The sequence below is a fragment of the Lolium perenne genome, unplaced genomic scaffold (assembly GCF_019359855.2).
Source record: "Lolium perenne isolate Kyuss_39 unplaced genomic scaffold, Kyuss_2.0 unplaced84, whole genome shotgun sequence".
In the NCBI taxonomy this organism is placed as follows: Eukaryota; Viridiplantae; Streptophyta; class Magnoliopsida; order Poales; family Poaceae; genus Lolium; species Lolium perenne.
In genome coordinates this window covers 1-20,000 of record NW_027249042.1, presented here as the reverse complement: position 1 = coordinate 20,000, position 20,000 = coordinate 1, and the positions used below count along the sequence as shown (strand labels likewise).

At 45.3% G+C, this 20,000-nt stretch overlaps 2 protein-coding genes across 5 annotated transcripts; both read right to left on the bottom strand.

Moving 5' to 3' along the window:
- Positions 1 to 734: 734 nt before the first annotated feature.
- On the bottom strand, positions 735 to 2,979 carry LOC127311729 (uncharacterized). 2 transcript variants are annotated; one of them, XM_051342194.2, is made up of 3 exons: positions 1,592 to 2,979; positions 1,184 to 1,475; positions 735 to 1,062 (listed from the first exon to the last, which is right to left on the bottom strand). In XM_051342194.2, the coding sequence occupies exons 1-3, from the start codon at positions 1,799 to 1,801 to the stop codon at positions 1,043 to 1,045; spliced, it is 522 nt and encodes a 173-aa protein (XP_051198154.1). In that variant the 5' UTR covers positions 1,802 to 2,979; the 3' UTR covers positions 735 to 1,042. The 2 variants fall into 2 exon arrangements, with proteins under 2 accessions (XP_051198154.1, XP_051198155.1); XM_051342195.2 differs by having other exon boundaries at positions 1,184 to 1,472.
- Positions 2,980 to 3,132: 153 nt separating this feature from the next.
- On the bottom strand, positions 3,133 to 6,747 carry LOC127311728 (U-box domain-containing protein 12). 3 transcript variants are annotated; one of them, XR_007857821.2, is made up of 5 exons: positions 6,450 to 6,747; positions 5,803 to 6,348; positions 4,449 to 5,714; positions 4,251 to 4,354; positions 3,133 to 3,583 (listed from the first exon to the last, which is right to left on the bottom strand). XR_007857821.2 is itself a non-coding variant. In XM_051342193.2 (3 exons), the coding sequence occupies exons 1-3, from the start codon at positions 6,666 to 6,668 to the stop codon at positions 4,653 to 4,655; spliced, it is 1,827 nt and encodes a 608-aa protein (XP_051198153.1). In that variant the 5' UTR covers positions 6,669 to 6,747; the 3' UTR covers positions 4,424 to 4,652. The 3 variants fall into 3 exon arrangements, 1 of the variants encoding a protein (XP_051198153.1); XR_007857819.2 differs by having other exon boundaries at positions 3,133 to 4,354; XM_051342193.2 differs by lacking the exons at positions 3,133 to 3,583; positions 4,251 to 4,354 and having other exon boundaries at positions 4,424 to 5,714.
- Between the last annotated feature and the right edge of the window lie 13,253 nt (positions 6,748 to 20,000).

The window sequence follows — 20,000 nt, the reverse complement described above, 5'->3', positions numbered from 1 at the left end:
GCTCGCAGACCCGCCACCAAACGAGAAGCCCTCCTCCTCGTTCTCCTCGAATTCTTCTTCGTCGTTGTCGTCGAACTGGGCCTCGTCGGACCACCACCTCCGCCGGCTTCCGGTGGACTGCTCGGCGTTGGAGGAGAAGCGCCTGCTGCTTCTGCTCCTTGTGCTGCTGCTGTTGGATGAGCCGAGCCCAATGCCAGGGAGGGAATAGTTGGAGAAGCTGCGAGGTTTGGCTGCGGACGTCACTCCTCCGACTACTAGGAGCCACCGTGGCAGCAGCAGCACCGGCGGCGGCGCCATTTCATCTCGACTTACTGCTACTCGGGGGGGAGGGAGGGAGGGACTGGCGAGTGGCGACTGGCTGGCTGGCACCAAAACTAGCCACGACAACCTCCTCCAGGAGGGAGGAAGTGGATAACTCTCACACTCTTTTCTTCTCTCCAAGGAGCTCTCTGCTCTTCCTTGCCTTTTCTTTTTTGGAAAATTATAACGAGAGAACTCTGATTTTAGTCTTTCGGAGCACGAACATGCCAGCCAGCCCTCAGTTTTTTAGCGGACTATGGATGGCAAATGTCATCAAAACAAGCTGCTACGTGGCAATTTTTGGTTGCTTCAAACCCCTTCACTCCGGACGTGTATGGCAAATGTCGTTAGACTAAGCTGCGGCGTGGCAATTTTCAGTGGTATAGTACAAGTAAAAAACACATGAAAGGTTCGTGGTGGACATACTAGTCATCTTGATCATCAATCACAAGCCAAACATAACATATATATACACTTGAAACTGAATTTCACAACTGCCAACATTTTAGTCAACTTCATCAACTGCATCTCTGTCTGTCTGTCTGACTCACACATCTGCTATCTAGCTTAAGCTTCCTCCCCTAACTAACACTAAGTTTAGCTTCAGATCTCCATCTCTCAATGCTTGCTAATACAATTTGCCATTCTCAGCTCCACATAAACATGCATGCCTTGCCTTGCCTTTCCTCTCCTGCTGCTGCTGCTGATGCCTGCCTCCTCCATCTTACTAATTGTCACTAACTTACAGCTCCAGCACCACAACTGCAAATTAATCAACCAAACACAGCATCAATATCACACTGGCTACTTGATGGATTAGCATGTCAAATTCATAAATTAATTACTCATCTAACATGTACATAAGTTAGGTAGAGATACTCACAGTCTGAATCCGTGGTGATCCACTGTGCCATCCGGCTGCATGCCTGCGACGACGACGAGCTCTTCTGGCTCACCGATGACAACCTCGACACGTAATTCCTCGACGGGGTGTGCAGCTGCTCCGTCGTCGTCCTTGCAGCCGGCGCAGATGCGAACGACACTGGCGAGTAGAGCACCGACGACGATGCCACCGACGAGCAGCTGCCTGCCTCCCACTTGAAGCTCAGCTTGCCGGAGCTCACCTCATCACACTTCGTTCCACCACCATCCCTACCCGGGAAGCTCAGAACCTGCTGAAATAAGTAAATCCAGTTAGCTTATAAGAAACTTTCCTATCTGGATCGACAAATTTTCAAAAGATGTACAATGCCCAAAACTTAGGAAAACAGCTCGAGCACATAATATTTACCTTCCATTTCTTTCCACTGGCGCTGGTGCTGAGAGGCCTGACCTGAGAGGCCCACCTCAAGAGCTCCTTCACCCGAGCGACCGCCTTCTTCCCGTCGAGCCTGTGCACAATCTTCTTCACCGCACCGTCGACAATGCCGTTCTCATTGAAGATGGGCAGGACCTTGCAACCAACCACTACAGCGCCCGCAGGATCGGCAATGTGCACCATTCTTCTTATCAGGTTCAGATGATGAAGCTAACTAGCAGGTACAACAACAAATAGCTTACTCCCACATATGCATAGCCTTTATATACAGGGATTCACTACGAACTAAGCGACAAAACAGGTCGTCAGGGCAGGCATTGAAACAACTAATCATCGCACAAGATCAAACGTGGGCCATCAGATCTCTCCAGTCACAACCAAGCTGCTGAATTGGATCTTGGTCCTTGATTTCCAAATCGGACGGTCTGCTCCGATTGATATTTTACTCCCAACTTGCAACTGCAACCAATCCAGATCCACTTTGATATCATCAAAGAGAAGAGATTAAATAGTAAGTAACATCTACTATCATATAATTGTAGCAACATGATGCGTGGAGCCAATGGGGAGCGCCTTGCTAAGCTGGAATTAGCACTAGTTAACAGCACATGTGGAAATAGAATAATATCACAATGCATGTTCTGGCTGTAGCCAAATACAGGAATCTTGATTAGGTACATGCGGTTGGGGTCAAAGTACAGAGTTGAACACTACTACCAGACCAGCATCTAGATCTCTTCAGCCAACTTGCTTAATTGTTTTAGTGCGAGGATTAGATTTTAGCTGTGTCATCACGCATGAAGTGTCATTGATTATTGGTCTAAGGGGGGCAAAGACATATGAGATTAGATAGATTAAGCGAGCAAATGACATGGACACGCATGATTAGCTCAGAAGTGTGTTGGCCATGTGAAGATGCATGAAAACAGACCCCCTGGCCTACTCCATGTTCCATGTTGGTGCTCTATACTGACATACTGTAGTGTAGGGAGATGGCTGGGTTTTTTTATTGTTATACTTGTGCAGCTCTAGTCTCACTAACTAAATGATGTGGAGGCTACAAGCCTACAAGGTACCATGCATAATGTGTAGCTACATAGATGAAATGGCATGAAACCAAATGAACCTAAAAATAGCATTTAAAAGGCCAAGGATTGAGACAGATGCATAGAAGTTTAGTATAAGTGATGCGAACAATAACTGCGGATTGATCTTACCTGGGTGGCTAAAAGTAAATGGTCATTTCTTATAGAAACAGAGCACAACTAGTAATTACATTCTGTTTTACAGTTTTACTCACCAGAACCTAATGCTTCGGAGATTTCCATTGAAGAGCAATGGTCTCAGCAAGAGCTGCAAACAATCCACCCTGTTTTTCGCAGAGGAACATGGTGCCCCATGCCAGCTGAAGTTTGTCCCATTAGTGTTTTTAGGCAGGGGAAATGGCTTTCTGCTGGTATTGCCTGTAATTCCAGGGAAACCAATGCAGGACACTTGTCCCCACATGGGCAGCATGATACCCAACTATTATATAAGCTCATTGCCCTCAAAAACAACCAGATCTTCTCCAGTTCTCAAAAGGAATAAAAGAATGCTAAGACACGACTGACGTGGACCGAAAAGACTACATTCTGCGGACGACATTCCTAGACATCTAGTTATGGTCACAACATGTTGTGTATTTCAGATGTCATAATAATATGGTGATGATATATATCCTGCTGGTGAAGTGGACACATCTTGCCGCTACTCTCTAATGTTTTGCCCCTTTGAACCTTTGTTCTTTTTATTTCTTCTAAAGCACTAATAGCTTGCAAATGCAAAGTATCCACCACCGAATTATGAGACACGATCCACGTGCCGCACCGTCTTGCTTTGTTGGTTCACTGTATGTTTTCCATCTTGCGTCTACATTTTGTTCAGAGCAGAACTGCTGATTTGAGTTCATGGATTCTTCACTTCTCTCTGCACACCAGCATATAGCCAGCTCAGTGTTCAAGAGTTGTTCTGAATCTTCAGATTGCAAACAGTTACTTTTTGTAGAACTTGAGATTGCTAACCACCCAACCCCACATGGTCAAAACAGATTAAGTTGCATATGCAATGACACCATCGCTTTGTTTGATTCCATTGAATAATAGCAAGTCAGTAACTGTTTACTGTCTGATTCTATGCTCTACCCACGTATGCAACATTAGCGAAAATCTTAGATGCACAAAAGGGGAAATGCAGGATTTTTTTAGAACTTTATTTTCTTTTTTTCTTAATCCTAACATATACCGTAGTTGATGTGTATTAAACAAACACTGCACCGTGGTCCTCAATTCACCAAATACGCTGCCCACAAAAGGTTCCTTACATGTAGACTCAGAAAATGATGATTATATATAACTCGCCTAGAATGGACTATATATTATATCAATATTCTGTCGCACCGCAACTTAATTATCAAGAGAAAGTGTTGTTTCGATGTATTAGATGATACAGTATTATATAGCTCCATGATATGGGACTAAACTATAAAGAAGCTAAGCTACATTAACCTAGTAATAGATAGTGTACTTGTGATTTTCCACAAGAACGATGAAAATAGAAACTACATGTAATAAGAGTTTTCTGAGAAGGAGCTTACTTCAAATGAAGCCACCCAACACATCACCCAAAAGTACATAGCTGACCAAGAAGAAAACAACTTCCGGTCTCCTTTTCACTTCCTCTAATATAGACTTTCCTGTTCTACAAGCAAAATGGGAATGGGTTTAAATGCATGAGACCTGAAAGCTGAAACGATAATAACCTTCAAACTAAACCAAATAGGGAAAGTATTTACTATTTTCTTATCAAGAAGTACAACTTGGTCCGAGTTACACAGTAGTATACAGCCAATTTATATGATTACAGAAAATTCTTAGCACCTCCCTAGATACAAACAATCAAATGTCAACACTATCCAGAAAAACTTTAGTATTTACGTGTACAATTGGCTATAGCTAAGGCCACAACCTCAGATTTCAACAAAATTATGGTGTCCGGTTCACGCCTCTTCCTTTTGGCGGATGAATTCAAGGATGCTAGAAGCTTTCCTTTTTGCACGATCTGTGCCAGTTTCTGACAGTTCCTTGAGTGCATCTTCCCCTCCAGCTGCCTTTGCAGCCATGATTTGCTCAGCATCAGCAGAACAAAGAGACCATAGAATGGCTGCAGCATTCTCTCTATTGCGAGGAGACCCAGTTCGGATGACCTCGACAAGTGGGGGCATTGGCTCTGATTGCGTGATTACAGCCTTGCCGTCTGGGTTACCGGCAAGAATTGCCAAAAGAGTGAGTGCCTCATCAATCATTCCCCCGGTAGGATCCACCAGGAAGTTCATCAGATGGACGATGATTCCAGCTTTCACCGCCCGGACCTTATTGCCCTGGTATATGCACAGATTAAAAATTGCCGTTGCTGCATCTTTCTTGCCTCTTGGGCTGCCATCACACAGAAGATTGATGAGTGGAGGTATCGCACCAGCGGCGCCAATAGTTACTTTGTTCTCATCCACAACTGACAGGCTAAATAGTGTGGCTGCTGCATTCTCTCTGGCTTCCATACTCCCGGTTTTCAGCACTTCCACTATCTTAGGGATAGCATTGGAGTCCACGATGCTTGCCTTGTTATTCTCGTGGATGGAGAGATTAAGGAGTGCCGTGACAGCATGTTCCTGCGTTCTTGGATCGGAAGAGGAGAGCAGATTGACCAGCAAGGGAATCGCTCCCGCTTCAGCAATGCATATGCGGTTGTTCACATTTCTCTTTGCGAGCAACCGGATCTCCCCTGCAGCTGCCCGCTGCTCGTCCTGGTTGACACTGCGCAGCCTACTCATGAGCGAGACCAGACCAGCATTGTCATAGTCTGAACTTTTGACCACTTTCTTATCATGGGAGTTGGCTTTGTTCTTGGGAAGCTCGATACCGTTGGCTTCACACCACTGCGCAATGAGGCTTTTGAGGACGAAGTTTGGGGTGAGGGAAGTATGTGTGAGGGGCAGCTGCATCTTAGGGCAGGTCTTGTGTCCGGAATCAAGCCACTTCTGGATGCAGGATCGCTCGTACGTCTGAAAAGAGAAGAAGACAAGGATCATTAGAATGTGCTCGTAGAGGAATGACTGGCAGGGTCGCATAGTAGTAATCCAGCAAATGTACCTGGCCGCTAGAGACGATGACGGGGTCTTGCATGAGCTCGAGCGAAATGGGGCATCTGAATTCGTCCGGGATGATGGGAGACCTATGCTTAATAGAGGAAGACCTGCCGCCGCCGAGAGCCTCGGACGCGGGCTCTTGAGTGATCACGCAGTCCTTGAGCCTCTTGAGCAAGGACGACATCTCGTCGACGCACCCATCCGGTTCGCCCCCACTGGAAATGACCATCTCGTGCAAAGCCACGGACTCTTTCTTCATGTCCGCCATGGTCTCCAGCTGCAGCTTCTCCGAGACCCTCCCCAGGAGAGCGGGGAAACAGGGCTTGTCGCCGGGGAGCGCCCAGTCCAGGTCCCTGGCGAGCTGAGCGTCTGGCGGGTCCGCCGTCGCCCTCGCCGCAGCCCTCTTGAACTGGGAGTGCACGAGCGCGACCTGCTCCTGCACCTCCTCGGGCATGTCGAAGGCGTGGTAGGGAAGCTGGTCCAGCGCCTCCTGGATCTGCCTGTTGACGGCGGCGAACTCGCGGAGGAGACCGTCCCGGCCTCGCGTGGCCTGCGTGGGATTGAATTGGATAAATGGAGGAATCGTTGGAGCCTAGTGGCGGTAATAGTAGAAGAAGAATGGGGGGGGGGGGGGGGGGGGGATTGGAATACCTGGTAGATCTTGCTGCCGTGGTGGACGGAGTGGAGGAGGTCGCGCGCGGCGCGGAGGGCGTCGGCGAGAGGGGTCGAGGAAGCGGGCGCGGAGGACGGGTCGTCGAGGAGCGGGGCGAGGAGGCGGACACGGCGCGCGAGGTCTCCGCAGAGTCGGCGCAGGGGCCCCCGCGGCTCCGGGAGCGCGGCGATCTCGGCGGCCACCGTCGCGGCGGCCATGGCGCGGCGGATGAGGCGAGGTTTCCGTTTGGGGAGAGAAAGGTCAATGCAAATGCAATGGCCGACTACGCTACGCGGTTGGTTGCTGCTTACTTTCTCTCTCGTCAAGCTGCGCCGCTAGTGATATGTACCATCCGATTCAGATCCAAAGGCTCAGACCCGTTCGCACGGTCAAAATTATCATTTCGGGCTACGCAATGGAAGCGAACCTTCCTCTTTCCCACCATGGTCATGTCTTCGTCCTTCCACGCAAATACCTATTGGCTCGAGGAAATGAAATGAAAAAAAAAATCACTACAACTGAGGTAGCCGTGTCACATGACCACCGACTGGAGGCTGAGCGACACATAACGACCAACTCAGGAGCGGGTGCTCGACAGAAAGCATTGATTCCACGTTCAGCAGGGTTTAACCACGTTTCTGGCATATGGGCCCCGATGTCAGGTGCCACGTGTCCATGTCTGGACGAAGGACGTGGGCGGCCGTTAGGTCCGCGTTGTGTTAAATGATCGTTCGATACGGCGGCTTCGTCATCTTGTCTGCTCGCGCTCGCTTCCCTGTCATTGCTCGTCGCACCCCGATACCGCCTTCGCACCGCCGCATAGCTCTGCCGCAGCACCGCCGGAATGGTTTCCTGGAGCGACGGCGTCGAATCTCCCGACGATTTGAGCTCCCTAGGCACCGAGGTTAGTGTTTTCCTGCGCACTATCGCAATCCTAGGGTTAGGGTTCATATTAATTTGGGGGTTTCTGATTTGAGCTCGATTTTAGGCTATTTACTCTGTACATTTGGTTTGTTAGGGTCTCGATAGCATGTATGACTCAGATTACTGTGAAAGAGCCGATGATGGAGATATGCATGTGTTTTGCAAATGTAATTGTGTGGCTATCAAACATGTCTCTATTGAAGGATGCTGGATTGGCAGGAGGTTCTTGGCATGTGCAGGGGATGTATGTGCTACTGATGATCCCCTCCGCAATCATTGATTGATAGGTTTAATGCGGTATGTGGTACTAATTGTTCTCTGCCATGTCATGTACATTTTAGAATGGAGAAACATGTGACTTTGTGCACTGGGTTGATGATGTTTGGCCTGCACCCCTTTGCAAATCCATGTTGAAGCTCTCGGAATGTATTCCACCTGCAAAGAGGGTAGGGTTAATGATGCCCTACAAGATGTTGAGACAATGTACAAGGATCGGGATGAGATTACACAGCTTAAGGTTCACCTGAAGCTTGCACGAGATGATCTGAATCAAGTGGTGGAAGAGAAGCAAGTTACACTAGCTCTGAAGGCCAAAGCTAAACAAACTTTGCTTGATGCCGGGGCAGAACTGGAGCATAAGAAAAAAATTGATGCATCAACTTCTAACATGCACAAGTGTTTGAGGTTGAAGGCGGAGCAGGAGAGGGACAAGTTGAAGGAAGATAAGAGAAAGCTAGAGCACTTCATTGAACTTGTGAAACATAATGAAGGGGCTAGATCAAAAGCTTAGAAAGATCAAAGAAATTTGTGATGAGTAGTCAACATGAATGTACTATTGACCTATTTAGTAATTTGTGATGAGTAGTGGGCATGAATGTATTGTTAAACTATTTAGTAATTTGTCATGAGTAGTGGGCATGAACTAGTAGATTGATGTAATAAGTTGAATGATGTGGTGGTTTGTCTGTTGAACTAGTAATTTGTCTTCTTTTGGTCATGGTTCGTTTACCATTTTGGTATGGACATCGATTGTCCAGAACCTTTTGGTCATACTTGTTTACCGTTTTGGTCTCAACATCGATTGTCGAGACCCTTTTGACCATACCTTTTTACCATTTTGGTCTCGACATCGATTGTTGAGACCCTTTTGGTCATACTTGTTTACCATTTTGGTCGACATCGATTGTCGAGACCCTTTTGATCATACTTGTTTACCATTTTGGTCTCGATATTGATTGTCGAGACCCTTTTGGTCATAAATTTGAGGCAACAATTTTGACAGAACATAAATTTGACACATCAAGAGACCACAACATCATAGGTTTTCCATACATTTGAGATAAGAAGTACCAACAGACCACAAAATAGCAAGTACCAACAGATAACAAGTATGAACAGACCACAACAACAAAGTGAAAGTTCAGAGATGGTAAACCTAGAGGGGTGAATAGGTTTCTACAAATTTTAATTCTTTCTTTGCAATGTTAGGCTTTGAGGAATATAAAGATGAGCCTAATGCAAACTAGGTGAAGCACCATATATGATGATACAAGTAACTCGAGCACGAAGGCTCTGCTGAGCGCGGAGTTGATGAAGGAGAATTTATGAGCAACGTTGAGTGGAACCCCAAGAGGAAGGTATGATGAGCACAGAAGGAAGTTTTCCCTCAGTAAGAAACCAAGGTTTATCGACCAGTAGGAGAAAAACGTTCTCTCCCAAGGTGTTTGTAAGGGTATATTGCCCCTATGTGTGTTTTTGGTAATCAATGACAACCCCTATGGACTAATGTTTTCATTGAGTTTATATGAAGGAATATTCCATAGGATCTACTTGCTCTCCATGTGTTGGATTCAAGTATGGATGTCATGAAGATAAAGATATACTTTGTGTATTGGCATCAAGATCATCGGTATGAAGATATATATATATGTGATATGATCAAGAAGAAGAAATGAAGATGGAGTTCTTATGTGGAACTCAATATTAGCCATGCTCTATCTTATGTGAGTATGAGAAGATACAAGGAGTGAGTTGGGCAAGTTCAAGATGAGCATCTTGAGTGGATCACATGCTTGAAGCTTGCCGTCCATTTGGTGATAATGGACATGTGAAGATGTGCATCAATGGAGCTTTCCCATCATAGTGTATGGGGGAGCATTTGTGAGTCTTCACAAAGCAACATTGATCAAGTGAGGCATTCCGGCTTGTGTAGAGCTTGAAGAGTTATCATCAAGATCAAGCGGGATGCGCAAGGCAAAGGTATGACCTTGATAGGTTTTCCTTTTACCGGTCTCAAGGTGGTTGATGGGAGACCGGATTATAGGATACATAGCCGCACTATTAAGAGGGGCTTTCGGTTGGGTAACTTGATCACATCGTCTTAGGGAGCTCAATCCTTTGCATACTTTGCATATCCCTATTGCTTCTTGGTGTTTCTCTGTGTGAGGTTCTTGAGCTTGTTGCTAGCTTTACAACAAGCCCAACTTCATCGAAAACGGAATCCACATGCATCTTCTATTGCGTTTTCGATGTTGGGTGATTTTACCGGTTATTCATGATATAAGGTTCTACCTTTTATATTTATGATAAAATCCCCTCCTACAGATTCTTGGGTTTTCACTTTCTATTAGATAGCATTTGTTGTTATCTTCCAAGCAAAATTGGTTTCATGCGATTCGGAGTTCGGGAGCAATTGTTATTAAAGAAAAAGGAAAAAGAGAAAAGAAGAAAAAGAAAAGAAAAAAAGGGGAAGGAGCCAGCCGGCCGGACCGGGCCAGGCGCCGGCCCACCCGGTCGAAAACCGGCCTGGGAACCGGTGCCATCCGGGCGGAGTCCCGTGGGCCTGGCCGCCCCGTCCGGTCGCAGGCCCGGTCACCGACCGGCCCGCTCGGCGCCGCCCTGGCCGACCGGCCTCCCCGCCGGATCGGGCCGCCTCCCCGCGCGCCCGCTCTGCTCCGCGCCGCCCGCACGGCTGGGCCGCCTTCCCGCCGCTCGCCCACGCGGCCGCGCGCCCCGCGCGCCCACGCCTACTCGCCGCCCCTTCGCGGCTCGCCCCGCTGGGCTGGTCGCTCCGCGCGCCCAGCTTGCTCCCGCCCGGCCGGCTGGCCGGCTTGCCGGACAGGGAACCGGCCTCCTCAGCCCCAGTTCCGGTCAGCCGGGCCTGGGCCGCCGGCCTGGGGTGTTTTTCAGCCCGATTTCTTTTGTTTTTTTCCTGTCTTTTTTCCCCAACAGCTCTATTTCTCCCTTTGCTATAAATAGGCTTCTTCCACCTTGAGCCAAGGCACTTCTTCTCTTTCTCTCACCTCCATTGTTGCATTTGAAGAAGTTGCTCTCTCTCTTGTTCCCCCCCATGATTCTTGCTCATATTTGAGGATTTGAGAGAGGAGATCTAGATCTACACTTCCACCAAACCAATTCTTCTCTAAGTGAGGGAATCTCTTGGGATCTAGATCTTGGAGTCTTTGGTTGACTTTCCCCTTGTTCTTCCTCTCCAATCTCATCCTAGCATTCGTTGCTTTGGTGGGATTTGAGTGTGAAGGACTTGAACACCTCCGGTGTTCTTGCTTTGCATCATTGCATAGTGTTGAGCTCTCCACCACGATTTGTTCGAGTGAGAGACCGTGAGCTTGTTACTCTTGGAGGGTGACCTCCTAGTTGGCTTGGTTGGTGTCCCGGTGATCTCTTCGTGGAAGATTGTGAAGGGGCCCGGGCTTCTCCTTCGTGGAGCTTGTGAAGTGGTTGTGGAGCTTGCCATCTCCGGAGCGGAGGAAAAGCTAACCATAAGGAAAGGGCCATAATCCTTCGTGGGTGTGGTTCGGAGAATAGGGTGAGCCTTCGTGGCGCGGGGAATCCTTCGTGGGACCTCCACTCCTCCAAACGTGACGTACCTTGTTGCAAAGCAAGGGAACACGGGAATACATCCTCATCTCCGCGTGCCTCGGTTATTTCTATACCCGAGCTCTCTTTCCTTGTGATAGCCATCGTGCTTGAAGTACATATATCTTGCTATCACTTGTGCTACATATATCTTGTGCCTATCTTGCTTAGCTCTAGTTGCTATTGTTACACTTAGTTGAGCTTAGCATATTTAGGGTTTGTGCTTGTAAACTAAACGATAGTTTAATTCCGCATTCTTACAAGACAAATCCGCAAGAGTTTGTAATTGCCTATTCACCCCCCCCCCTAGGCGACATCTCGATCTTTCAATTGGTATCAGAGCAAGGTCTCTCCTTGTTTTAGGCTTCACCGCCTTGAGAGTAAAGATGTCGGCTAGTAATTTAGTGCACAATGACACAATTATCTTTGTTGGCACAAATTATCATTTGTGGCGAAATTGCTTGCTTTGTAAACTTCGGACCTTGTGTCCAAACATTGAGCAATTTCTAGATGTAGGTTTTTCTCCTCCGATGGATCCTCAAAATCTATCTTTAGAGGATGAGAAAAACTTACATCTTGAAGCTCAAGTATCTAATGAGCTTTTATTCTCCTTGAGACCCGATTTTCGTAGGTTCTTGATATATATAAAGCGAAAGTCGTCTCATGAGATGTGGATCAAGCTTAAGGAAATGTTTGGTGGATCCACTTCTCATTTGGTCGGTGGTGACTCCGAGGAGCTCTCTTCTTCTTCACATCATGAAGAGCTCCAAGTTGCTTCCACCTCCGGCCGTGATGAGTCATCATCTTCTTCCACTTCACCAACGTGTTGCAAGACACAAGGTAATGATATGGTGAGTGGTGAGGGAAATTGCAATGTTGATATTGTGCTCAATAGTGATGACTCTTCATCTCTATCTCATTGCAATGTTTCCTCTTTGGACTTAAACACATCTTGCATTGAAAATAATCTACATGCTTGTGTTGATAGTCCTTGCATATCATGTGTAAATTGCTTACATAGATCTCATGAGGATATGCTTGCCTTGTCTTGCTCCCATAATCAAAATGTTTCTATTTCCTCTAGTTGCTTGTTGACTAACATTGTAGAGGAAACCGAACACTCTATGGATCAAGACATGTTTTCAAATGAGGATTCAAGAATATCTTCATCTTCATTCTCCGGTATGCACATGTGCCTTATGGCAAATGGATCAAAGGTATCTCCTACTTTGACTCCTAACACTTCCTCTAATGATGAGAGTGATGATGATGATTATGATGAAGAATATAATACCTTGGTGCATAATATGGCAACGATATATGCTTCTCTTCATGGTAATAAAGAAGCTCGTGCTAATCTCGAACACTCTATGGATATCTTGAATAAATATAGGGAAACCATAGTGAAGTTGGAGTCCCATGTTGAAAATGAGGAAATGAGATTCACTCTCCTCAAGCATGAGCTAAAAGATGAGAAGCATACTAATTTTATGCTTACACAAAAAATTGAATCCTATATGCATGAAAATGAGAAAACTATTGTTGATGCTTGTGCTACTAACTCTAATTCTTGTGAAGCATCTACCTTAGAGGAGAATGTTGAGCTAAGGGCTCAACTTGAGTTGCTAACTAGCAATTATAGGGAATTGGAAGAAAGTCATAATAAGCTCTCAAGCTCTCATGATGATCTTCTAATTTCCTATGATGGGCTAAAGTTAGCTCATGAGGCAAGTATCACTAAGGTAACATCTTGTGAGCCTCATATGGATGTTAGCACAATCTCTACTACAAATGTTATATTGCCATGTGCTAGTCCTTGTAATCCATCTAGTCAAACTAGTGATACACCTTGTGTTGGATTACTCACTTTGCCTTGTTGCTCTAACAATGAAGCTTCTACTTCCTCTAGTACTTGTATTTCTACTAACCATGTAGAGGAAATCAAAGAGCTCGAGGCCCAAGTCCTTTCTTTAAAGAAAGACTTGGAAAAGCGTCATGAAGGGAAATCCGCACTTGACAAGATGCTAAGTGTGCAACAATCCCCCAATGACAAGAGTGGACTTGGATTCAACTCCAATAACAAGAATAAGTCCAAGAGCAAGAGCAACAAGAAGAAGGGCCAAGACAAAGTCAAGGATCCGGCCATGTTGGTTTGTTTCAAGTGTAAGGTTGAAGGGCATCATGTTAGATCATGCCCATTGAAGAAGAAGAAGAAGCACTTGAGTGAGAAACAACAAGGGAAACGGCCACAAGGTAAAGGTCAAGCTCATGCTCGACCTCAAGTTGAAGATAGGCCACTTCCCAAGAAGAATCAAGATATTGTTCCCCAAGAGAAGAAATCAATAAAGAAGAGAAAGGGGAACACTTGCTACTTATGCCGTGAGAAGGGGCACTTTGCTTCTTCTTGCTTAGGTAGTACCTTATCTAACCCTATAATTGTTGATAATGATTATTCTCTAGGGAAGGATAAGGATGGCAATGTGTTTGCCAAGTTTGTTGGAACTCAAAGTGGTTTCAAGAAAAGAACCATTTGGGTTGCCAAGCCTATTGTGACTAATCTCTTAGGACCCAACTTGGTTGGGGACCAACAATCTCAAACTTGATCAATAGGTACAAGTGGAGGTCATTGGAGACTTGGCTACTTCATGAAGAATTAAGGGATCTTCATATATTATATTTTGACCAAGCCAAGTCATATGGATTATCATCTATATCTTATATCCAATGTTCCTCTTTGCGGTAACTTATACTTCAACTCTTCATGTTTATTGTAAGTTACTTGCCCCTTTGCATGTTTGGTTTTGTACCAAATATGTGTATGTATGTGTTGTGTCTTACTTGCCGATCTTGTGTATTCAAGTATGTTTGTTTGACTCATCATATACTTGTGTATTGTTTTGAGCCTAATGCATCTTGATGATATCTTATTTGGCTCTCTTTGAAGTGATTAATGGAACATCCCATTTTGGGGGAGTGATATGCTTTGTGCATCTCTCTTCCTTTAAAATGTGTGTACATGGGTACCACCACTTAGTATTGATATTGCAAGATTATCTAGTCACTATGTGGTGTGCCATACTCATGAGAAATTCAAATTCTAAATATCCATTAATCATCTCTAGTTGAATTTTAGTTGCCTCTTATTTAGAAGAAATGTTTTATCACATTATGGGGGAGTAATATGTTTTGTACATATCACAAGCCTAGAAAATGTGAACATATGAGGTTATGCCACTTAGAGTTGATGCTCTTAATTATCTTGTTCCTAGGTGGCATGTTTGCTCAAACAAGCTCCATTCATAATAAAAATATTTTATTACTCATCTTGTGGGCTCTTGTTTGAATATGATGAAGGAGATATGCCCTAGAGGCAATAATAAAGTGGTTATTATTTATATCTTTATGTTTATGATAAATGTTTATATATCATGCTAGAATTGTATTAACCGAAACATTAGTACATGTGTGATATGTAGACAAACAAGAAGTCCCTAGTATGCCTCTTAAACTAGCTTGTTGATTAATAGATGATTAGTTTCATAATCATGAACATTGGATGTTATTAATAACAAGGTTATGTCATTGTGTGAATGATATAATGGACACACCCAATTAAGCGTAGCATAAGATCTCGTCATTAAGTTATTTGCTATAAGCTTTCGATACATAGTTACCTAGTCCTTATGACCATGAGATCATGTAAATCACTTATACCAGAAAGGTACTTTGATTACATCAAACACCACTGCGTAAATGGGTGGCTATAAAGGTGGGATTAAGTATCCGGAAAGTATGAGTTGAGGCATATGGATCAACAGTGGGATTTGTCCATCCCGATGACGGATAGATATACTCTGGGCCCTCTCGGTGGAATGTCGTCTAATGTCTTGCAAGCATATGAATGAGTTCATAAGAGACCACATACCACGTAGTAAAGAGTACTTGTCAGGAGACGAGGTTGAACAAGGTATAGAGTGATACCGAAGATCAAACCTCGGACAAGTAAAATATCGCGAGACAAAGGGAATTGGTAATATATGTGTATGGTTCATTCGATCACTAAAGTCATCGTTGAATATGTGGGAGCCATTATGGATCTCCAGATCCCGCTATTGGTTATTGGTCGGAGTGAGTACTCAACCATGTCCGCATAGTTCTCGAACCGTAGGGTGACACACTTAAAGTTGGATGTTGAAATGGTAGTTCTTGAATTATGGAATGGAGTTCGAATATTTGTTCGGAGTCCCGGATGAGATCCCGGACATCACGAGGAGTTCCGTAATGGTCCGGAGAATAAGATTCATATATAGGATGTCATTTTATGTGAAATAAAATGTCGCGGAAGGTTCTATGGAAGGTTCTAGAAGGTTCTAGAAAAGTCCGGAAGAAACCACCAAGGAAGGTGGAGTCCACAAGGGACTCCACCTCCATGGCCGGCCAGCCCTAGTGGGGGTGGAGTCCCAAGTGGACTCCACCATAGGGGGCCGGCCACCCCCACATGGGAGGTGGGAATCCCACCTTTGGGTGGGAGTCCTAGTTGGGCTAGGTTTGCCCCTCCTATGGAAGGTTTTGGTTTCGGTCTTATTCGAAGACTTGGACACCAACACTTGGGATCCACCTATATAATGAGGGGCCAAGGGAGGGGGCCGGCCACCCCAAGACCATAGCTTGGCCGCCCCCTTGAGTGGCCGGCCACCCCCTCCCAAACCCTAGCTTTGCTCCTCCACTTCATATTTCCCGCGTAGCTTAGCGAAGCTCCGCCGGACTTCTACACCGCCACCGACACCACGCCGTCGTGCTGTCGGATTCAAGAGGAGTTACTACTTCCGCTGCCCGCTGGAACGGGGAGGTGGACGTCGTCTTCATCAACAACCGAACGTGTGACCGAGTACGGAGGTGCTGCCCGTTCGTGGCGCCGGAACCGATCGTGATCAAGATCTTCTACGCGCTTTTGCAAGCGGCAAGTGATCGTCTACCGCAGCAACAAGAGCCTCATCTTGTAGGCTTTGGAATCTCTTCAAGGGTGAGACTCGATACCCCTCGTTGCTACCGTCTTCTAGATTGCATCTTGGCTTGGATTGCGTGTTCGCGGTAGGAAATTTTTTGTTTTCTATGCAACGTTATCCTACAAGTGGTATCGCAGCCGTGTCTATGCATAGATGGTTGCACGAGTAGAACACAATGGTTTGTGGGCGTTGATGCTCTTGTTATCTTTAGTTTGAGTACTTTGCATCTTTATGGCATAGTGGGATGAAGCGGCTCGGACTAACTTTACATGACCGCGTTCATGAGACTTGTTCCTCGTTCGACATGCAACTTGTATTGCATAAGAGGCTTTGCGGGTGTCTGTCTCTCCTACTATAGTAAAGATTCAATTTACTCTTCTATTGACAACATTAGTATCAACGTTGTGGTTCATGTTCGTAGGTAGATTAGATCTATAACGAAAACCCTAAACCACGTAAAATATGCAAACCAAATTAGAGAGCGTCTAACTTGTTTTTGCAGGGTTTGGTGATGTGATATGGCCATAATGTGATGATGAATATGTATGAGATGATCATTATTGTATTGTGGCAACCGGCAGGAGCCTTATGGTTGTCTTTAAATTTCATGTTGAGTAGTATTTCAAAGTAGTTGTAATAGTTGCTACATGGAGGACAATCATGAAGACGGTGCCATTGACCTTGGTGCTTCGCCGACGATGATGGAGATCATGTCCGAAGATGATGGAGATCATGTCCGTGCTTTGGAGATGAAGATCAAAGGCGCAAAGACAAAAGGGCCATATCATATCACATATGAACTGCATGTGATGTTAATCCTTTTATGCATCTTATTTTGCTTAGATCGCGACGGTAGCATTATAAGATGATCTCTCACTAAAATCTCAAGATAATAAAGTGTTCATCCTTAGTAGCACCGTTATCAAGTCTTATCGTTTCGAAGCATCTCGTGATGATCGGATGTGATAGATTCGATAAGTACATACAACGGGTGCAAGACAGTTTTGCACATGCGGATACTAAGGTGGCCTTGACGAGTCTAGCATGTACAGACATGGTCTCGGAACACGTGATACCGAAAGGTAGAGCATGAATCATATGGTTGATATGATGAACACTTTGAGTGTTCGCCATTGAAATCACACCTTTTCTCGTGATGATCGGGTTTAGGTGCGGTGGATTTGGTTCGTGTGATCACTAAGACAATGCGAGGGATATTGTTTTGAGTGGGAGTTCACCTAGATTTTTAATTATGTTGAATTAAAATTTGAACTCAATTTGTCATAAACTTAGTCTAAACTATTGCAAATATATGTTGTAGAGATGGCGTCCCCAATCAATTTTAATCAGTTCCTAGAGAAAGAGAAACTTAAGAGCAACGGTAGCAACTTCACCGACTGGTTCCGTCATGTGAGGATCTTCCTCTCTGGCGGAAATCTGCAATTTGTGCTTGATGCACCGCTAGGTGACCCTCCTGCAGAAGATGAATCCGATGAAGTAAAAGCTGTTTACGCGACTCGGAAAACTCGGTACTCTCAAGTTCAGTGTGCCATCCCGTGCGATCCGGAATCCGATCTTCAAAAACGTTTTGAGCACCATGATCCTCATGAGTTGATGAATGAGCTGAAAGCTATATTCGAGACTCATGCGGCAGTGGAATGCTATGAAGCATCGAAACATTTCTTCAGCTGTATGATGGAAGAAGGCAGCTCCGTTAGTGAGCACATGCTCGCCATGACCGGGCATGCGAAGAAACTCAGTGACTTGGGAATAGTGATTCCTAACAGAATGGGGATTAATCGTGTCCTTCAATCACTGCCACCAAGTTACAAGAACTTTGTGATGAACTACAATATGCAGAACATGAACAAGGAGTTACCTGAACTTTTTGGCATGCTAAAAGCTGCTGAGATTGAGATCAAGAAAGAGCACCAAGTGACAAGGTATTGACTTGTCAATGCCTATGGATTATAGGCTAGGGTTTAGTTAGAAGTAGAGGGCAAGTAGATCTCGAAGGTTTCAGCCGAAAAGTACTCGACGACTATGAAAACTAGGGTTTGCAGACAATGATTCGATTGATTCTTTGTCCCTCGACTCCCCCTTATATATGAGGTGGAGCCGAGGGATCCGTGCTATACAAGTTTACATAGTCCGGGACGGTTTCTAACTCATCCCGCCAGATCACAAACAACACTTCCTATTACAACTCTATCTTTCCTTAGTAAATCTTGGGCTCCCGAATCTTCTTATTCTTCGGGTATTGGGCTTCAGAAACCCCGGTACCATCTTGGCAGGCCCATTTGGGATGCCTATGTCAAGAGCCCCGAGATTTTGCTTGAATCGTAGAGTCGGGAAAATCTCCATTGTTTATTTTTACTCGAAAGCTTTAACCTTTTATATTTCTTCACATAAAATTCTATATTGTACAGGGATACTGGTAATTGGGGCTAGTTCATCTGACGGATCAGGTACTAGTTAACTGCTCTAGTGGCAATCCGCAAAAACCTACTTCAAAATCACGTCCCCGGACATGATCTCGGGATACTGGTGTAAACGTCGACAGTGTGCCGCTTAAGGTCTTACCATTCGTCGAGTCCCGGTCAAATTTATCGGTACCTAACGCGTCCGTTAGGATTTTTCTTCGTATCCGTTGATACGGATAAAAGTAGTGAGCGCAGTCTTTGGCGATGCCACGCCCAGCAGAACGGATCTGGGGTCTTACCTTCGCAAATTTTGCGGCATTCAGAAATTGATCGCAACTTCGGCGTTCTGAGAATATATTGTCGAGTGCTTTTCCGGCTGTTGGAATGGCACATTTTATCGAGTCATATATGACTTATATTGTTCTCCCGATGGGAGTATATGTAGAGTTAATTATAACTCGAAATATACTCTCTTGTTTTTCTATTTTTGTTAATTTCATCGGGCACGCGAACAGCGTTCCCGATGGGAGTAGTTTCGAGGCTACAACCAAGAACTTGTGCTTGGTTGTAGGCTCAACATTTTAGTCCACCTTGTCGCTATATTTTCATTACTTCCCAATATGATCTCTTTCTTCTTCTCTCTTTTTTTTTTTTTTTTTTTTTTTTTTTTTAAATCGGGTGCGCGAACAGCGCTCCCGATGGGAGTAGCCCCCGAGGCTACAGCCAAGGACTTGTGCTTGGTTGTAGGCTCCCGCAATTTCTATATTTGTCATACTCGAAAATTTACTTTTTTCTGAAGTAGCCCCCGAGCATTTGGGCAAAAACTTGTATTTGATCAAAGGCTCCCGAAGTATTGAATAATTCTTTCTGTCGTCACTTTTCTTTTATTTTTCTTGTCGACATACTTCCCTTAATCAAATTTACTTCATCCTTCTCGAATAGTCGTGAGTTCTCTGCCCTGTGGGTCCATTGCTTCGACCATGTTGACACGTCGTGCAAGTGGGGGACACACGTCCTCCGCTTTTCCTGGCGCACGTACGGTAACGCCTATCTCAATAAAAATACTGTTTTGCCCTTGTGTCTAGAAGATCCATTCTCACCACACGATTTCTTCATCCAACGGCACACTGCTTCACCCGATTCTTATATAAATCCTTCTTCAACCTCCGTTCATCCCTTGCTTGCGCCGCCACTGCTCTTCTTCGCAAAACTTCTCCCGCGCCCAACTCTCTCCAATCTTCCGTTCGCACATACATTGCTCTGCCCACTACCGTTGATGCCACCGCGCACGCGTCTGACTCGCCACAGCACGCCGGAATCC

Bases quoted from the DNA above. Each gene is read 5' to 3' on its own strand.
- LOC127311729 (XM_051342194.2), bottom strand. From the start codon at position 1,801: ATGGTGCACATTGCCGATCCTGCGGGCGCTGTAGTGGTTGGTTGCAAG. The intron at 1,476-1,591 runs GTAAATATTATG...TACTTATTTCAG, and splicing joins CCAGTGGAAAGAAATGGAAG to CAGGTTCTGAGCTTCCCGGG. The intron at 1,063-1,183 runs GTGAGTATCTCT...ATTAATTTGCAG, and splicing joins GATCACCACGGATTCAGACT to TTGTGGTGCTGGAGCTGTAA.
- LOC127311728 (XM_051342193.2), bottom strand. From the start codon at position 6,668: ATGGCCGCCGCGACGGTGGCCGCCGAGATCGCCGCGCTCCCGGAGCCG. The intron at 6,349-6,449 runs GTATTCCAATCC...AATCCCACGCAG, and splicing joins ACGGCAGCAAGATCTACCAG to GCCACGCGAGGCCGGGACGG. The intron at 5,715-5,802 runs GTACATTTGCTG...TTCTCTTTTCAG, and splicing joins TCATCGTCTCTAGCGGCCAG to ACGTACGAGCGATCCTGCAT.